Source organism: Raphanus sativus, unplaced genomic scaffold (assembly GCF_000801105.2).
Source record: "Raphanus sativus cultivar WK10039 unplaced genomic scaffold, ASM80110v3 Scaffold0709, whole genome shotgun sequence".
NCBI lineage: Eukaryota > Viridiplantae > Streptophyta > Magnoliopsida > Brassicales > Brassicaceae > Raphanus > Raphanus sativus.
In genome coordinates, this window is record NW_026616025.1 from 14,609 (window position 1) to 32,231 (window position 17,623).

At 35.9% G+C, this 17,623-nt stretch overlaps 4 protein-coding genes, 1 long non-coding RNA gene and 1 pseudogene across 5 annotated transcripts; 4 read left to right on the forward strand and 2 right to left on the reverse strand.

Annotated features, from left to right (window-relative positions):
* Positions 1-343: 343 nt before the first annotated feature.
* Positions 344-2,361, reverse strand: LOC130502835 (bidirectional sugar transporter SWEET14). Its single transcript, XM_056997578.1, has 6 exons — positions 2,203-2,361; positions 2,010-2,046; positions 1,670-1,883; positions 1,407-1,568; positions 1,075-1,194; positions 344-776 (listed from the first exon to the last, which is right to left on the reverse strand). Exons 1-6 carry the CDS (start codon positions 2,240-2,242, stop codon positions 531-533), a joined length of 819 nt encoding a protein of 272 aa, XP_056853558.1. The 5' UTR covers positions 2,243-2,361; the 3' UTR covers positions 344-530.
* Positions 2,362-3,003: 642 nt separating this feature from the next.
* Positions 3,004-4,107, reverse strand: LOC130502836 (uncharacterized). The gene is made up of 2 exons (XR_008940476.1): positions 3,305-4,107; positions 3,004-3,204 (listed from the first exon to the last, which is right to left on the reverse strand). It is a non-coding gene; the product is annotated as an uncharacterized LOC130502836 (long non-coding RNA).
* Positions 4,108-6,973: 2,866 nt separating this feature from the next.
* Positions 6,974-8,221, forward strand: LOC130502838 (CASP-like protein 1F1). The gene is made up of 3 exons (XM_056997580.1): positions 6,974-7,318; positions 7,681-7,795; positions 7,872-8,221. Exons 1-3 carry the CDS (start codon positions 7,143-7,145, stop codon positions 8,085-8,087), a joined length of 507 nt encoding a protein of 168 aa, XP_056853560.1. The 5' UTR covers positions 6,974-7,142; the 3' UTR covers positions 8,088-8,221.
* Positions 8,222-9,590: 1,369 nt separating this feature from the next.
* LOC108821476 (oleosin Bn-III) lies at positions 9,591-10,852 on the forward strand. Its single transcript, XM_018594508.2, has 2 exons — positions 9,591-10,000; positions 10,368-10,852. Exons 1-2 carry the CDS (start codon positions 9,636-9,638, stop codon positions 10,567-10,569), a joined length of 567 nt encoding a protein of 188 aa, XP_018450010.1. The 5' UTR covers positions 9,591-9,635; the 3' UTR covers positions 10,570-10,852.
* A 461-nt stretch (positions 10,853-11,313) lies between these two features.
* LOC130502840 (uncharacterized) lies at positions 11,314-13,971 on the forward strand. The gene is made up of 4 exons (XM_056997581.1): positions 11,314-12,140; positions 12,641-12,869; positions 13,005-13,110; positions 13,215-13,971. The coding sequence occupies exons 1-4, from the start codon at positions 11,689-11,691 to the stop codon at positions 13,532-13,534; spliced, it is 1,107 nt and encodes a 368-aa protein (XP_056853561.1). The 5' UTR covers positions 11,314-11,688; the 3' UTR covers positions 13,535-13,971.
* Positions 13,972-14,496: 525 nt separating this feature from the next.
* Positions 14,497-17,620, forward strand: LOC130502839 (E3 ubiquitin protein ligase RIN2-like; annotated as a pseudogene).
* Positions 17,621-17,623: the final 3 nt, after the last annotated feature.

A 17,623-nucleotide genomic window follows, 5' to 3' on the forward strand; every position in this document is an offset into this window, starting at 1 on the left:
ATTTTAAAACTATGAAAAAAAAATACTTCGAATATACATCCGCGCGGGCGCGCGGGTCAAAAGCTAGTTTCCTTTTATTATTGGCTAATAAAACCTACATGTATAAATTTAACTGTACATGTTGAGGTTAATCTACCCATATTATATAGCAAGTAAGAAAAAGTATATGGTTGTACATCAAAAGGGATGTTTTTTTCCCAAAAGAACTTCACTTGTGAGTGATCAAGTACTTAAATTACTTCGAATTTGATATTCCTTTTTCATTCGTCAAACTAGCTAGAAGGGTTCAAGTATTAATGAGTAGAGAACATCAGAAATATTTTATAAGAACTTTTTTTGGGATCACAACATTTATAAATCACTGCAAGACACATCATTTTTGGAAGTATTTATAAGAACTAAAACACACTCTTTGAAGGATAATACAATTTGGAAATAACAATGTGGGGGAAAGACAAGGCGCCAAGTACAATCTAGTGAGACACCACTCAACAGTACAACAACGATAAAATCACTAATACAAAAACTACTTAGATTTGGATTTGGTTTGCCACTTTTTTCTCCATCTGACCCTCTAAATCACCACCATGAGTTTGAGGATGACCCGTTATATCACCGGAAGCTGGAGTTGATACAAGCTTGACCATATCAATAGAATGATCCGACACCGTTTTGGGTTTCTCTGTGTCATCAGTTTTTGGAGCTTTGTAGTACTTGTATATGACGTAAAGAATCATTTGAACTGCTCCGAGAAACGCACCCATTATATTTGGAAGCTTCAATGAAAAATGTAATCACATCACACATCCCATTAATCTCCGACAGATAAAAGAAAAATATGTATATAATTGTACTATCTATGTCTCTCTGACGCAATCATATAATATATAATTGTAATCATAAAGCAAAAGGTGATGGAATCTCTTTTCCCTTAAACATGAACCACCCGTATCATATATAATTGCGCTCCATTATTATATGCTTATAAAAGATGTAATATTTTTGGAGGAAAAAAAAGATCTAATATTTTTTCAAAAAAGATAAATATTTAATATCATAAGAAAAAAGACTCACCGCAACGTAGAAGTCTTTAATAGCAAGACCATAGAAGAGCCATGTAATGGCACTGAGTGTAAGAAACAATGATAGAGAGAAGGGCATAAACTCCACACTCTTTGTTCGTATTACCACTCTCTGCATCAATTTTATATTTTTCACATGTTAAACTATATAATATACGTAAACATAAAGAGATGCTAATACCAGAAAAAGAAAGACAAAAAATCTTGAGCTATTAACTAGTTTCTTTATGGAGTCTATTATATTCTTTCTAAGCACTACCGCACTAGCATGCCCCCTTGCAAACATATATACGTCTATGTAGTGTAGTGAATACATTCTCATACCATGATGCTCAAAGGAGCAGCGAAGACGCAAACGGAAAATCCGACGCAAATCCCTCCAAGGACTTTCTCGCGGTTTGATCCTTTGGTCAATAACTCACAGACAAGAATAATAGCGGCAAAACCCAAGAAATTCAAGAGCCCAAGAACCTTCAAAGTTGATATCTACAGGTGTTGTTTATATATATCATCAGCTAACCAATTTTTATATAAGTGCATTTTTAATATAACCAAATAGGATGATATAATAATTCACGCGCTCTTACTCTTGCTTTCTTGTTAGCATATGTTATGAAGAGGATAATGTAGATGGTTTCGATAAAACATCCCACAGAGTTTATGGTAATCAAGAGGAAGCCTGATCCATCTTTTTGCAAAGCGTAGTAAATCCATAGCATCGCACTAAAGAGCGCTGACACATAGGGAAGTGATTGAAAGCCTTCTGTCGATTTTTTCTTGCAGATCCTAACAAAAGTTGGCCTACATGTACATGAAAAATATGATCCAAAAATATGTTTTTTTTTTTTTGAAAAAAATATGTATTTTTAGGTATTAAATAAAAAGAAAACAAAAAAAGAAAGTGATTTTGAGATCGATGTTGCTTACACTGGTGCCAAGAACACGATGAACGATATGATGTTGCCTACAAAAATGCATATAGCATTGATAACATTAGTGAAAATGGACATGTACGTAAATTAACATGTATAGAGTATAGTGTATTTGTGACAAAAAAAGAGTATAGTGTATATTTTGTATAAGTTTGATGTTTGTTGATGAAAGTTTATTAGATACTTACCCATGATTCCAAATGTAAATGCCAATACGTTTAGAGCCATTTTTGATTGTCTTGTGAATGATGTCTCGAGTATTTCTTTTTTACCTTGAATGAGACTATCGCGAAGAAACGAGTAAGGAAACAAGAAGAGATCTTTAACCCTTGATAGCTCTATTTGAGTTTTCTTCGATATGAATTTAACTGGGAGGACAATGGTACACACTATATAGAGACGGTTATGTGTAAGGGTACAATGCTAATATGTTTACGACGTCGTCGTTTTCGTGGTATAAGAGAGAGAGAAGAACATCGTATATTTCTAGTTTTCAAAAATGAAAAAGATTCGATCATTTCATGTGGTATGCACTCGTCGCGTGTATTGTATTTGTGTCAAACTTTTATGCCAAACGTTGGTTAATTATAATTACTATTATCGTAGCCATTTAAGTGAGCTTTCCTTTTCTTTTAAACCAAATAAATAAAATAATTGAGCTAAACTTACTGGTATTTTGTTCTTTTGGTCTGGCAATTAAATAAACCAGTCACTACAAGAATAAAGCTCACACTCCGAGGAACAAATCAATAGGAAGTTTGTCGGTAATGAGCGTTTCCCATAACTTTCCGACAATCAACTATTAGTCGGAGTTTGGGCCTCGGTAATTTCTGTTTCTCGGAAATCAATTGGTAATTACCGTGAAACAAGTTTCGTCGGAATTATTTATCGAGAAGTAATCGGATGATTCCAATGAATTTTCGATAAATATTGCCGATAAACTTCCGACAAGCTAATATTTTTAAATAAAAAAAATAAATAATGAAATATAAATAAAACATTAGTATTAAAATTATCAAATATACATTATATACAGATTAAATATAATATTAGATATTAAAAACAAATTAAATATAAAAGTTCTACACAAATTAAATCTAATAAATCAATGACGGTGGTCCGATGGTGGAGGCGGAGGTAGCTCAAAGTCTTTAAACGGTGGTGTGGGGAAGTATTAGGTGGTTGTTTTCCTGCAAAGAGATAAAATATTAAAAGCTAAAACGAAGAGAGGAGGAAGAGGAAGAAGAAGAGGAAGAGAAAAAGAGAATGGAAATTAAATAGCACACCGACCTGGAACCAAACTTGAAGAATAAGTAGCAGCAGTAGCATCACCTCGTCCAGATCCAGGTTTAATTCAGAATGGAAATTAACCCGACAAACCGACGGCTCACAATATTAAACTGGTGATGCTCCTCAACAAAATCACGTATCCGCAGAGATTAGTAGGCAGATCGGTGATACGAATCGAACAAGCCAGTTACGTAACCCTTTACGCCGTTGAGCAAGAGGAGATCTTCTCTTCGATGGAGATGTGGAGAAAGAAAATAACAGAGGAGTAGATAAGAAAATAAGATATGTGGACATGAGAAACCCTTCAAAACTCTACATCTCGACCCTTCTTTTCTTTTAATGACACATCTAGACCCTTCAAAACTCATTGCTTGGCCACGTGTTATATTTAAAATCGCATTTCAGAAAAAAATAATCCTCAAATATAATTGGGGAAGAAAAAGGGATTTGGATCTCAACGAAATCGATATCAATAAACTTTTACCGATAGAACTCCGACGAAACTTTGTGATGCCATACCGATAAGCAAATTGAATGTCGGGATTTTGATTGTCTTGAGAAAATACCGACAACATGTTCTCGGAACTTTCCGAGAAAACAAGCTCGTCGGGAATTTTTTCATTTCCGACAATGTACTGACAATAGATTACGATAAAACACCGAGAATGTTGGTTTATCGCAAAGTTCCGAGAATATTCCGACAAAAGTTATATGTCCTCGGAAATTTATCACAAACCAATCGTAAACTTACCGAGGAGAATAGTAGTCGGTAAATGTCGTCGGCTTTGACGATGATTTCTTGTAGTGAGTGATCAGCTATTTGTTTTTCATTTAATACTCATGGTGATTTTTTTACATCAAACAGTTATTCTATTATTTTGTTTTGAGATAAGTCGTATAATCAGACCGGAATATAACAAATAACGAAACATAAAAGATCTTTGTAGAAAGACTTTTGGTGGTTATAAACTTTCATCAGTCATCACTGTATCTATATATATCACCTAAATTTCAATATACTACGAGGACTAGAACTAGCTAATTAAATTAGTTCTTTTCAATACCCATTATACGTATAACTTATATGTTTGTGAATTACTGTTCCACCAGGACTCAATCTAGCTAATTAGCTCCTATGTTACATTTTGAAGTTCCATCAAGGTACAACCGATGTTGGTTCCTTTCGTTCGTCGTACAAGTAAAAACTCAACGTTTAGGTGTCCACCACGTGTGACATATTTTATGTTGTCTTTGAGCACTCTTGAACTTCATGATTTGGCAGCCAGAGTTAGGTCCGTAACTAATATTAGTTTATTAGTTTATTAGCTTTCATAACAACAAATAATAATACCGTGTTCCTTGCGATAATGTATACAAACGACTAGAGAAGAAAGCTAAAATTAAATGTATAAAACAAAGAGTAGTGCGTTTCACCTTAATTAGACGCGACTGTCGCTTGTGTAAACCGTATAGGTAAGATTCATCAGCATTCTTCTTGATGTTCCACTTGGTTACTTTTCATGTTAATCTAGTCATGTATACAAGTATTATCGTATCCAACACAGTCTCCATGTTTATTCTTTGATAATCTGTCTCGTTCTATCATAAAAAAATCATCAAATACTTTTAGCAAAATAAAAATCATCAAATCAGAAATTTAACCAGTTAAGCTGATATCATTGGAATTATTTGATATAAATTAGTGGAAGAATTCATCTCTGTTTGTGGCAAAGTGTATTCAGTTTGGGTTCGGGTAAGCCTGTAGGTAGCATCAATTCATCACTTAATGTATTTGTTACTTTGTGAAAAGTAATACCATATATAACAAATAAACTATCAAATGAGAAACTGAAAATGTATGGCTGAAACAAAAAAGCGTACCAAAAGGATGACTTGTGACTAGCTCATTTAATCAAAGACTACTTGACTAATTATATAAGATTTGCATTAAAATAAGTAGATAATTAGCAATGAAACTTTTTACTTTATGAAGTATCGGTGGTTCTTCTACGGTCAAAGGGAGTGGTGTTGCATCCAACCATGCAGATTCCTAATTAGATGGTTAACATTCTTTCCCAACCATTCCTCCCCATCCTTACTTTTTCACTCTTTTTGTTTCGTACATTCGAATTCAAATATATTTAACTGAGAGTATAAAAGATGTCAGCAAAATATAGAGTACTGTAGGAGAAGAGCATCTGCTTTAATGTCACATACATAAGAAGTACATCAAAATCTAAATACATTTGCAGTATATATATAATATATTATACAGTCTCAAGTCTTAAGAATGTTGTTGCAATAGGTAAATGATACAGCTGGGTGAATAGAACTTTAGTGAAAGAAATAATAGCTATGGAACAATCCATTAGGAAATATAGCTGTTGGAAGTAGATTTCATCCTCCAAACCCGCTTTAAAGATCCGGTACAATAGTCCAAATTAAAGGCCAATAGAACCGCAAGAGAGAACACTCATCATGATCGTACAAGAAGTGAACTCCACTTCCACTGAGTTAACATGGAAATGTAAAGAAGATCAGAGATAGTAAAGAAGCATTAATGGTACCAGATTTACAACGGATATTACGATTTCGGCAAAAATCAGCTATAAAAAAGAGAGAAAGAAAGGGGAGGGATCTTGGCCTCTTGCACCGATCATATATTCTTATAAACTCTGATTTATTTGCAATCACATTTTGCCGTTCATCACGATGGCATCTCCATTAATTTATGCTTAGAAAGTTATTTTATTCGTTTCTCTTTTGATACATAATATTAAATTAAATTAAATTAACTCTAATTTTGAGTCGATCAGAGATCCATAGGTAGTGAGCTATGAAACAAGAATTGGTGCTTGCCTGCTTGGGGCAGCAGAACAGTACCACAAACTTCGTAATGTGCTCACGCGACCTCAGACCACTTGTATTCACTATTGTAATTGCATCGTACAAGAAAACTAACAAGGTTGGAATGTATCACATGACTTTGATACTCTCTTACTATTTCTGATAAGTCCCCTAGGTATCAACTTTGTTTCCAGAAAGTTGAGTTTGTTTCTTTGCCAAAAACTTACAATGTAAAAATAAATAATTAAAATTTACATAAGAAATTGGATGAGTAAAATTCATTTTCAACATGTTAACGTCTGACCATCATATACATATATTTTTTTTTACGGAAAAATGTATATTTTCTTATAAGCATGTTAAGGAACGAACTAGGTTTACAAAAAAAAAATGTTAAAGGAACGAACTATAGAGCTTTGTAAATGATTACAATTTTTTAATGCCAGCCTAGAGACTATACGTTTGCCAGAATAAGATAAATTTTTGCAAGTTTTCTATAAGGAGAATTTTTATCTTCGTTGTCATTAACAGAAATTACGTTCGTTTTTTATTTGATCAAAAGATTACGTTCTTTATATATATATATATTATCCCAATTCTTTTCTAAACACCAAATACTATAAAAACACGTGTAACTCTTTTCTAGAAAACAATCACGTGAATATACAAGGATCTGTGACCAAAATTGATGTATTCAAACTGAAAGTGCCCATCTGTTTAGGCAGAGGATTCGATCATCCAACGTCCTCAAATATCTTGTTTTGTGATCCTATCCACATGCTAATTTGCTATAAATTCCCTTCCTCTGTTTCTTATTTTTTCAGACCATTTCTCTTATCTTTCTTTTGTCTTCTTGGAGTTTCGGGATCTTACACCACACCAAACAACCAAACAACAACAACCATATCTTTGTCTTATTTGTATCATTTGTCCCCTTTTCTATACATTTTCAGCAATTAACAAGGAAAGTAAAGTTTGAATCTGAGTAATAATGGGAGACAATGAAGGGAAAAGAACATTAATGAATCTTAAGGTTCAAGTGTCGATGAGAGTGTTAACCGTCGGCGCTGCACTAGCCTCCATGGGGCTCATGATCACTAACCGTGAAGTGGCCTCTGTTTATGGCATTGCTTTTGAAGCTAAATACAGCGACTCCTCTGCCTTTAGGTACTCTCTTTGCTCATTTAAAATCAAGGTGCACTTACTGATCTAATTAGTGAAGATGATGGAAGATAAATCATCAATCCGCATAAAATTTCACCAAATCACGTTTGGAAATTAATTCACGGATGCATGGTAGAAAGATGCAAAAATTGAGAAATGTTATAGAAGAAATATCCATCTAATGTAACGTAGAAGAATATGTAAAATAAATTCTTTCTTGAATTTCTTATATCTCATTCATATATCTCACTTGAAACCTAGAACATGGACAATTTTAAACCATTTAACCAGAATCATTATGGGAGCCAGAAAACCGATTGCTACAGTAAAGTAAGACATCGAGTATGCTTTGATATGTTACGCAGGTATTTGGTCTACGCATATATAGCTATCGCCGCCGTAACGTTGTTTACGCTCGCATGGGCTTGTTTGGCTGTCCGTAGAGGAGGATTTATTTTTGCACTCTTCGTCATTGATTTGGTAATTGTTGTCTATATGAATAATATATATATATATGAACGTTTTGAGATGGGGTTTGATATGTAATGTTATACAGCTTATGGCTTTGACGGCGTTATCGGCTTTCTCTGCGTCCATGTCGGAGGGTTACATCGGAAAGTATGGTAATACACACGCCGGTTGGCTTCCGATCTGCGGCTATGTTCATAACTATTGCAATCGTGTTACACTCTCACTCGCTTTTTCCTTCGTCTCTTTTCTACTCTTGTTCATCCTTACAGTCTTAACTGCCTCCGCTGCTCGCCGTTCCTGAATATTCTCTTTACATTTTTTTACTATACAATTGCTTATTCGTACTGCTTAAGATCTTTTAATCTTTCTTGTATACTTAGATTTTACCAGAAGAGAAGCATAAAAAAGAAATTATATTGATTTCGTTTATTTATCTTTGAGACTCTTGTTACTTGTTATGTATGTGTGTTCATCTGTTTTTGTTTTAGAATTTGTTAACAAACTATTTGAAATGACAGATTGAGATTAAAGATTTATAGCTAGAAAATGAAATATTAAATAAGATACCGCCGTTGTTCAAAGAAAGAAAAAACAAGATGCCGCCGAAAAAAAGATGATAACTAAAAGGCCATTCATTGTCTACTCTCCCTGAAGTATTAACGAAATCATTTGGTTTTTGTAATACATTGTGCAAATAGAATTCTCGATGAAGAAAAGAGGAAAAGAAGACAAAACACAAATTTCACACAATAAGATGGTTTAAACTAAGAATGTGTAATGGTTTGATAATCTGATAGTTCGCTTACTTCTTTATTTGTCTTCAGTATACAACACATATATCTACTTAATGTAAAAATTGATTTGTTAATTTCTATAATAACTTTATAATTTCTGTTTAACAATAAGAAGTTTAGCCATAAAAAGAAAACAAGATTTTTTGCCGGTCTAGACTTGAAATTCGGTCTAAATGGTTAATATGATAGGCTATAAAAGACGACATCTCCATTCTTTAGCATTAATCGGAAGATATTTCAAACTCAGATTATTGTTGATGGCTTTGGAGGAGAAGTTTGATATAGGTGTGGAGGAAGCTGATGCTCAGAACATAACGACGATTCAAGAAGCTGCTGATTTGGTTGAGGATCTTGTTCAGAAGAAACCTGCGGCTCCAGCTTCCTAAACTCTTTTTTTTCTATTTCCTTCTGACCTTTCTTGGTTCAAGAGCATTTATTTTTTTGCAATATTAGACCGTTTGTTACATTTCTTCTTCTGGAAGTTAAGATTGGATGTTTGACGATGAGACATCTCACTGAAGCTGTTCCATTGTAGACCAAACTAGGTCAGTTTTGGAAAAGGCCATTATTATTGTTATTATTCATATGCTGATTATTCTTCAGGCCATTTTCATAGTTCTTCCTTGTTTATTGTAATCAATGTAATATGTAACAATACGGTATGCTCACAAATAGTCTTTGGGTTTACGTTCGATATTTGATTTTTGTTTGTTAAAATGTTAAGAAGAAATTCATGGAAGGCCTTGAAAGCCCTGAACCCACCTTAACAACCAGCCCAATGGTCCGTTTTTTTTGAGTTTACGTTCGGTTCATTGCCAACGCCACATTCACAGGAACGAGACAAAAACACAAACGTGTCCTCAAGTAGACCCCTCTCGTTTACACATGCAGCGTCTGCATGGTGACGCCACTAACACGTGGATACTATTGCATGATGACGCCATTGACACATTACTCTTTTCCCCCCCCTCCCTTCTCTTCATATATCTAATCAATTTACAACACTCATTGCTACTCCAAAACAGAAACTCATCCCTCCCTTCAACAAGAGCATAATGGCTGATACTGCTAGAACCCATCACGATGTCACCGGCCGTGACCAGTACCCGATTTTGGGCCGAGACCGAGACCAGTATCCGTACGGACGATCAGATTACCAGATGTCTAGCCAAGACTACTCCAAGACTAGGCAGGTTGCTAAAGCTGTTACCGCAGTCACCGCTGGAGGGTCCCTTCTTGTCCTTTCCAGTCTCACCCTTGTCGGAACAGTCATTGCTTTGACTGTCGCCACTCCTCTGCTTGTTATCTTTAGCCCAATCCTTGTCCCGGCTCTCATCACAGTAGCGCTTCTCATCACTGGCTTTCTCTCCTCCGGTGGGTTTGGCATTGCAGCTATAACCGTCTTCTCTTGGATCTATAAGTAAGAATATATATATTTATTCATCATAGATAAAATTTTCAATTTCTCCAATATGTGTCTGTGCATGTTACCAGAATGTCTTACTTATCGAAGGGGTAGTGTATTAATTAAAAGATAATATTTAACAATTATGATATATGCTTTGAAAGAACAGAAAAAAGGCACAAGCATATTTCATAAACGTAATGGATAGAAAAGTGTTTATGTGTGTGTGGCTTTGGATTATTTTCAGGGACTTTAAGATGTTCCAGTAAATTGCCAAATTATCAATATAAGTTTTGGCTAACTGAACATAAAAGTTGACTTTTAATGTATCTTTATCTGTGTGTATGTAAATGATCGATGCATGTTTGTGTATGATTTATAGGTATGCAACGGGAGAGCACCCGCAGGGGTCAGATAAGCTGGACAGTGCAAGGATGAAGCTGGGAGGCAAAGCTCAGGATATTAAAGACAGAGGTCAATACTATGGACAGCAGCATACAGGTGGGTATGGACAACAGCATACAGGTGGGGAGCACGACCGTGACCGTACCCGTGGAACCCATCACACCACTACCACAACATAAATCACGTCATAGCCCCAGTAAACTCGATGTCAGGAGAGTCCAGTTCATGAGGAATAAGGTGTTTAGAATTTGATCAGGGTGGGTAATAAAAGGGGAAGCAGATATCATCAGTTTTTTTTCTTTTTGTTATAAATAATGTGTAAGTTAAGTGTGTTTCTCTTATCAAATGGTACCATGTTTTGTTGTGTTATTCTCTTTGTGGTAAATTGTAAACCTTTATGCTGTACTTTATTTGCCTTGTTTAAGTGGTAACTTCTATATGGAGAAGTCTTTGTTCGTCGAACTCATGCTTGGTCTGTCTAGCTTCTTTTCCTTTTTTAAGTACTGAGCAATATGACCACATGGCTCGTCACACAGTCAAAACATGCCTGGTATGTTCTGAACCGTGACCTCGGAAATAATGCGGTTCAATGTGCTGTTTCCGGATTGTCAAACCAGAACTGTAAACCGGATTGTTAACCCCTAGCATTCCATATTCTAACCAATTAATTCACTCGCAAGCAACCAAAGACGTAAAGAACAAGAATTATATAGAGTTACCTCGAGTAAAAAAGCAGAGAAAAAGTCTCCAATGATGGTTTTCCCTTTCCCTTACGAAATGTCTTGTGAACTTCAAATTGGTTTTCGTGTTTTCATGCTGTTGAGTACAATATGTAAATTCCCAACTATTGTGCATAAAACATCAGATATTCGAACATATTTATTTTAATTCTTGAGTTAACTTTTTTGTTTATACAAGATGGGAAACTACTTTTATGAATATAGTTTACTGTATTTATTGAATTGAATGCAATTGAAAACAGATAAATAGTAATCTTGCCGTGGAGAAGAAGGATCAAGCAAAACAAAGCAAAGAAAATCAAGGAAAGTCAAAATATTCTTGAGAACATCCTTAAAGAACATTTTGTATATAAGCTGATCTGTCTTCTGGAAATCATCAAATCTGTACGAAGAAACCTAAGACATAAGCAAACTTGAAACAGAGCCATTCATTACAACAACTGCTATTTTATAACTAATTGATCCGAATCGGTAGACGAAAAGACAAAAACTGTTCACCGAGTTAACGTAAAACTTACGAAACCTATCGGAGTAAACAAGTTACAATTTGTCTGTCTCATGTTTGATAGAGGAAGAGGGATGCTACGCGCCGCCGGCAGTGGGATTCTACGCGCCGCCGGCAGAGGGGTGTTAGGCGCCGCCGGAAGAGGGATGCTACGCGCCGCCGGACGCGCGATGAAGAGGACCGGCGTAGCCAAAGGCGGTAATATTCAAGATCCCTTTGTTTCATCACCAGCTGGGAACGCTTCTGTCTCGCTTGGTGGAGGTTATGTTCATAAATTTGGACCAAACAATCTGAGGATCTCGGCGGCGTCAGGGTCGCTGTTGAATCTTCCGGTGGCTACGACTTCGAGATGGAACGGGGGCGCTTTTTCGTTTAGTAGTTCCGGCGTTTATGAAGAAGACTTAGAGTGGGTTACGGTGGAAGAGAATGAAGAAGAAGAGGACTCTGTTTTTGGCTCTGTTCCTTCTGTTGATGAAGTTGAAGATGCTGTTTCTGCTCTCAAGCAGTAATCATTTTTTTTTTCTTCTTCTATTTTATTATTTTAACACTTGAGAAAAAAAAAACTATGTTTGTTTGGTTGTGTGGACAAAAATACTATTTGAGATTTTGAGCTTTGAAACTTGTATCAATTATCAGAATTGACAATTAATCTATATTTTTAGCAGCTTAACAATTAATTTCATAACATGTGGATGAGCTTTTACGTGGTAGATGTGTCTTGGCTTTCATGTATTGTGCTAAAGTTAACTTTTTTTTTATTCCTCTGATGAGTGTGATTGAATTGGCATGTTTTGATTACCTAAAAGAAAATGGAAACTCTATCCAACTCTCTTTCGTTTTGTTTGCTTCTTGAATTAATTAGTGTCCTCGTATCAACGTAGCTTCTCCTTCTTGTTTGCTAGTTCAACTTCATTATCATTGTCTTTGTTTACTATGAATTTTTAAAACCTGTTTTCTTGCTTAACGGGAATATATGTAACTGTTTGTTCTTGTTTTCTTATGAAGGGTATTCGATGGTAGTTCGTATTCTCAAATGGTTGGAGACAGACACAAGTGCAATCCAGAAAATGGTGGTGAAAACCAGAGTCTCATAGCTACAGGAACTTCGTTTGGGACGGAGCTGGACTGGGTGGAGCCTTCAATTGAACTATGCCATTCAAGAATCTTACAGCCTCGTGCTTATGATCATGTTTACAATGCTTTTGACCTACTACGAACCGAACCATCCGTCCAGGTGATCTTTTTGTTATGTTTTCTTGTTCACCAAGCTGACTAAATTTCTGTTTTGTTTTGTTGAGTATTCATGAATCTTAAAAAAGAAAAAATTGAAACACAGTGTAATAAAAAACCTTTTTAACACTTTGTGCAGAAAATGGTGTTATCATTGTCATCTGACAAAGCAGTGTGGAACGCAGTGAGGAACAACGAGGTGGTGCAAGAGATTAAGGAGTTGTATTACAATGGCATTAATCAAGGTATATAGTGAAAAATGTATTTTGATTAATCATTATCTTAAGTCTTTTGTTTGAGAGAGTTCTCATGACACTCATTGGCCTGTTCGGTCTTTCTTTATTAACAGACGAGGAGAGTTCAGATGATGAGAGTTCAGATGAAGAGAGTTCAGATAACACTCCAGGGGAGAATAACGCTGCAATAGATTTCATCAAATGGGTATTTGACAGCACGGTGGTTAAGGCCACGGAAGTGTTAAAGAAGATAATAAAGCTCGTGATAGAGCTCTTAAATAGTTTGAAAGTTAACAAAAAGAGGAAACGTGGTAAATTCAACAATTGGTTCGAGGAAGATCTCAAGACTTCGGTCTTCCTCTCCATCTTGGTCATGTTGGTCGTTATTGTGTCCCGAGCCCGCAACATGTCTATGAACGTTCCAAGTTGTTAAAGAGTTTGCTTTCACCCTCCAATACATTGGATTGTTTTACAACAGAAGAAGACAAAAGAAGAGTTGGTTTGTAGTTACAGAATCCAAGGGGGACAATACTCATCACAACAGCTATTGTCACCCACAAATTCTCAAAGGCTAGGGCATTGGACCGGTCCATACCGGTTACATCTATGAGATTAACTGGGACGTGGTGATTTAAATGTTGATGACTGCATGCAGCTTTCGTCTCAGGATTGTTGCGGACGAAGCTTATTGAAACAGAAGTGAAAGCTATGTTGTCTGGATCATGTCAGGAAGATGAGGTGGCTACATCGTCGTCACCAGTACATAGTCCTATGAGTTTTACTTGGTTTATTTTATCATTGATCAATGTTTAAACTTGTAAGGTTTAAGAATCTAAGATCAAAACTCTTCAAAACCAAATCAAATACAAACATTATGGCTTAAACGAAGCAAGTGGAATTTATTTGTCTAAATTAAGCCATTTGATTTTTATTAAACTTATAGATGATTTTAAGTGAACTGAAAAAATAAAAGAATTTTAGTTAAACCACTTTGGAAACTCATGTAAAAGTTTTACGGTAAAACTATGAGATTGAGATTTTATTTTTTCAATTAATAAATTTCACCAAATTATTTTAAAATGATTAAGTTCACGGCTTTTTTTTTACTAATATTAGTTCTAAAGTTTTTTTGAAGAATCAAATTCAGTAACTAGATTTAAAATTCATTATAACAGTTAATTTGTTATTTTAATATAAATCATCTCAAACTATATTCTATAATTACATTTTAGTTTTTGGTTTCAGCACAACCAAATATGAATAGATGAGTTAATATACACTGATTAAACATGCAATTACTTTTTCATAAAACATAATGTTGAAAATTAAGCAAGAAATACATAATTATTATTGTTGACCGTATCCCTCTATAAAAATTAAATAAAATAATATTACTTTCTTTCCCCCTGGAAGAAGATATTGATTTTTTCTGCTCTTCTATACTTTTCCTTTAGTCCAGATCGAGAAAAAAGACAGAGACGCCTGTCCTAAAGAGAATTTTCAACCGACAACTCTGCAGATAATCAGGTTCTCTTGATCGATCCATAGAGCTTTGATCTCTTGCTTGGTAATACGCATTTATTGAAATTGAATCTCCCCCAGCTCCTTTCTCTCCTCTTCCACGATCTCTACCAGTTTCTTCAATCTTTGAATTTTGAATTTGTTTTATGTTTTTTGTAGATTCAGTTCTGAGAAATAATCAATTTTTTTCTTGTTTTCCGCTGATGGGTAGCTCAATTATGTGTTGATTCTTCAAAAAGTCTCTGTCTTTATGATACAAATGGATCTTGTCTTTTACATGTGGTTGCAGATGGGCATCTGGTGCTAGTTTTGATTAAATGAGATTACTTTTTGAGTGAGAAGGGTGTTGTTGTTATAGTTTCCTAAATGGGGATAAGGTACTTGTCGGTCTCGGTAGCATCAACAGCTCTGAGCTTTGTGGGGCTTCAAGTCTGGACAGAGTTGTCTTTGGATAGGCTTAGAGCTGATGGGCTGATTGCAAAGAACATTTCTCTAGCGGACTCCGAGCATGCCCTTGAGCTGCTTCTGGGATCTTACTTTACTATCGCCCTGTTGACCAATTTTGTGCTCAATGTGTATATTCTTCTGCTGCTCTCTCTCAAGGTAAAGAGTAAACATTGTTAGGACTGGTTTGCTTGATTTTTTGGAAATGTCGTTTGATCATTTTCTGTGGTTCTAATGTCTTTAAGCATCTTTTGCAGACTCTATTTTTTGGAGATTTATATGGCGTTGAAACTAAAAAGTTGGTGGAGCGACTTGCCAATTACATCATTTACAAGGTAGTGCTTTTCTTACTTTCATTACTTAATATCTTAACAGCTTCAGGAAACAAAAATGTATTAAATATACTTAGACAGATGATTCTGCCACTTCTTTCCTTTCATTTTCTTGTGCACTTTTGCATATTTAATCCTCCTTTCCTTCTAGGGTACGTTTCTGCCGCTGGTGATTCCCCCAACAATATTTCAAGGTGTACTGTGGACAGTTTGGCTGACTGTTTTATGCACTTTAAAGGTATTGTTGTTGACTGTTTGTAGGAACTAAGATATACATAGTTATGAATTATCATTTTTACACACCCACCTAATGTGAATCTTGTAATGTCATGGTAGATGTTTCAAGCTTTGGCTAGAGACCGGCTTGAACGATTGAATGCATCTCCCTCCTCTACACCTTGGACATACTTCCGTGTGTATTCAGTTCTGTTCTTGGTTCTCTCTGTTGATATGTTGTGGTATTTCCTAAACCTTATGGTATATTTGTCAAATATTCAAATTGCTGCATTTTTTTCTATCTCTTTAAGAACTTAAACTAGAAAAGACAGGTTTTCATTCTTTAGACTTCATATACACTTGAGAGTAATGTGTATTATTATCAAGTAGGTAAAAAGATTTACATTTATCCTCCTATCTTGCAGGATAAAGCTTTCCCTTATGACATACAATACAATAGGTTCTTCTGTGTATCTGTTGTTACTTTTTGAGCCATGCAGTATAGCTTTTGAGACCTTGCAGGTACTTCAGTCTTCGCCCTTCTTCTTGTCCTTGTTATGTACCCTATGGTCAACAAAATACAGAGCTGATCTTGTTATTATTCTGCAGGCGCTGTTAATTCATGGGTTTCAGTTGCTTGATATGTGGACCAATCACTTAGTAGTCAACAACTCGGACTGCCAAAGATCTAAGTTTCTTGATTCCATGACAGCAGGTCTTTTATTTTCTGGTGTTATGCCATCTTTTTCTGTTAACCATGGATATTTTTGGTCTATTAAACTCTTTATCCTTTTGGATAGGCTCACTGTTGGAATGGAAGGGCCTCCTCAACCGGAACCTTGGTTTCTTCCTGGACATGGCTACTTTGGTAATGGCACTCTGTCATTATTTACACATCTGGTGGCTCCATGGCATTGCCTTTCATCTGGTGGATGCAGTTTTGTTTCTCAACATACGTGTAAGTTTGTTAACCTTCTTCCAGGTTATTAAATATTCAATTGTTGTATGTTTTACCTGGTTTTTCTGTTTGGTTTGGCAGGCATTGCTCAGTGCAATTTTGAAACGAATTAAAGGATACATTAAACTGAGAATAGCACTGGGTTCTCTCCATGCAGCCCTTCCTGATGCAACTTCTGAAGAGTTAAGGGCATATGATGATGAATGTGCTATATGCCGGGTATGCTTCTACTATAGAGCTATTATTTTTCATACACCTTTTCAATACCTTCAAGCTCTTGTATACATTGTGAATGGCAGGAACCTATGGCTAAGGCTAAAAGGCTTCACTGCAACCACCTTTTCCACCTTGGATGCCTGCGATCCTGGTGCGCTTAGCTATATAATAACACCAACAGCCTCTAGTATTTATGACTAAAACTGCTGATTCTGAATGATGCTTTGATGGTGGCAGGTTGGATCAAGGTCTAAACGATGTTTATTCTTGTCCTACATGTCGGAAGCCTCTTTTTGCTGGTAGAACTGAAAGTGAGGTGAACCCTCGCGCTGTTGAAGTCTCAACGGATGAGCAGTTAGCGCGTCAGCTTGAAAGACAAAACAATCCTGGGCATCCACTAGCCACTGGTTTATTTCCTGCTGAGATGCCAAGTTCTGTTGAAACTGAATCCTTCCAGGTTCAGTTCATTCTTCTTCCATGATTCACTTATTAACTATAATATATGATTGTAAAAAAAGTTCTCACCCTTTTTTCCTTTTACACAAAATAGGAATTTAGGATTTGGATCCCAAGCCTGGCTGCAGACATGGTCAGATCAGGGCATTGATGTCGCTGGTCCCCTCTACAGCTTCAAGGTCCGTTGGACACTGGGCGGCGGGTTCAGATGATGATGAAGGCATCTTGCATCTGTTGGGGAGAGTTATGCTCAAACTGCACTTGAACGATGGGTGGCTGCTTGGAGTCCTATGGCCGATGAAACCCTTCACAAGCTTCCACTTCTACTACAACCATACCTCCAGGAGCAGGTGGTGGTGGAAGGACAGGTGGTCTGCAT

Excerpts from the sequence above, each read along its gene's own strand:
- LOC130502840 (XM_056997581.1), top strand. The coding sequence starts at position 11,689 with ATGTTTGATAGAGGAAGAGGGATGCTACGCGCCGCCGGCAGTGGGATT. Across the intron at positions 12,141-12,640 it reads GCTGTTTCTGCTCTCAAGCA|GGTATTCGATGGTAGTTCGT; the intron begins GTAATCATTTTT and ends TTTCTTATGAAG. Across the intron at positions 13,111-13,214 it reads TTACAATGGCATTAATCAAG|ACGAGGAGAGTTCAGATGAT; the intron begins GTATATAGTGAA and ends CTTTATTAACAG.
- LOC108821476 (XM_018594508.2), top strand. The coding sequence starts at position 9,636 with ATGGCTGATACTGCTAGAACCCATCACGATGTCACCGGCCGTGACCAG. Across the intron at positions 10,001-10,367 it reads GTCTTCTCTTGGATCTATAA|GTATGCAACGGGAGAGCACC; the intron begins GTAAGAATATAT and ends TATGATTTATAG.
- LOC130502838 (XM_056997580.1), top strand. The coding sequence starts at position 7,143 with ATGGGAGACAATGAAGGGAAAAGAACATTAATGAATCTTAAGGTTCAA. Across the intron at positions 7,319-7,680 it reads AGCGACTCCTCTGCCTTTAG|GTATTTGGTCTACGCATATA; the intron begins GTACTCTCTTTG and ends TATGTTACGCAG. Across the intron at positions 7,796-7,871 it reads CACTCTTCGTCATTGATTTG|CTTATGGCTTTGACGGCGTT; the intron begins GTAATTGTTGTC and ends AATGTTATACAG.
- LOC130502835 (XM_056997578.1), bottom strand. The coding sequence starts at position 2,242 with ATGGCTCTAAACGTATTGGCATTTACATTTGGAATCATGG. Across the intron at positions 2,047-2,202 it reads ATTTACATTTGGAATCATGG|GCAACATCATATCGTTCATC; the intron begins GTAAGTATCTAA and ends GCATTTTTGTAG. Across the intron at positions 1,884-2,009 it reads ATCGTGTTCTTGGCACCAGT|GCCAACTTTTGTTAGGATCT; the intron begins GTAAGCAACATC and ends ATGTACATGTAG.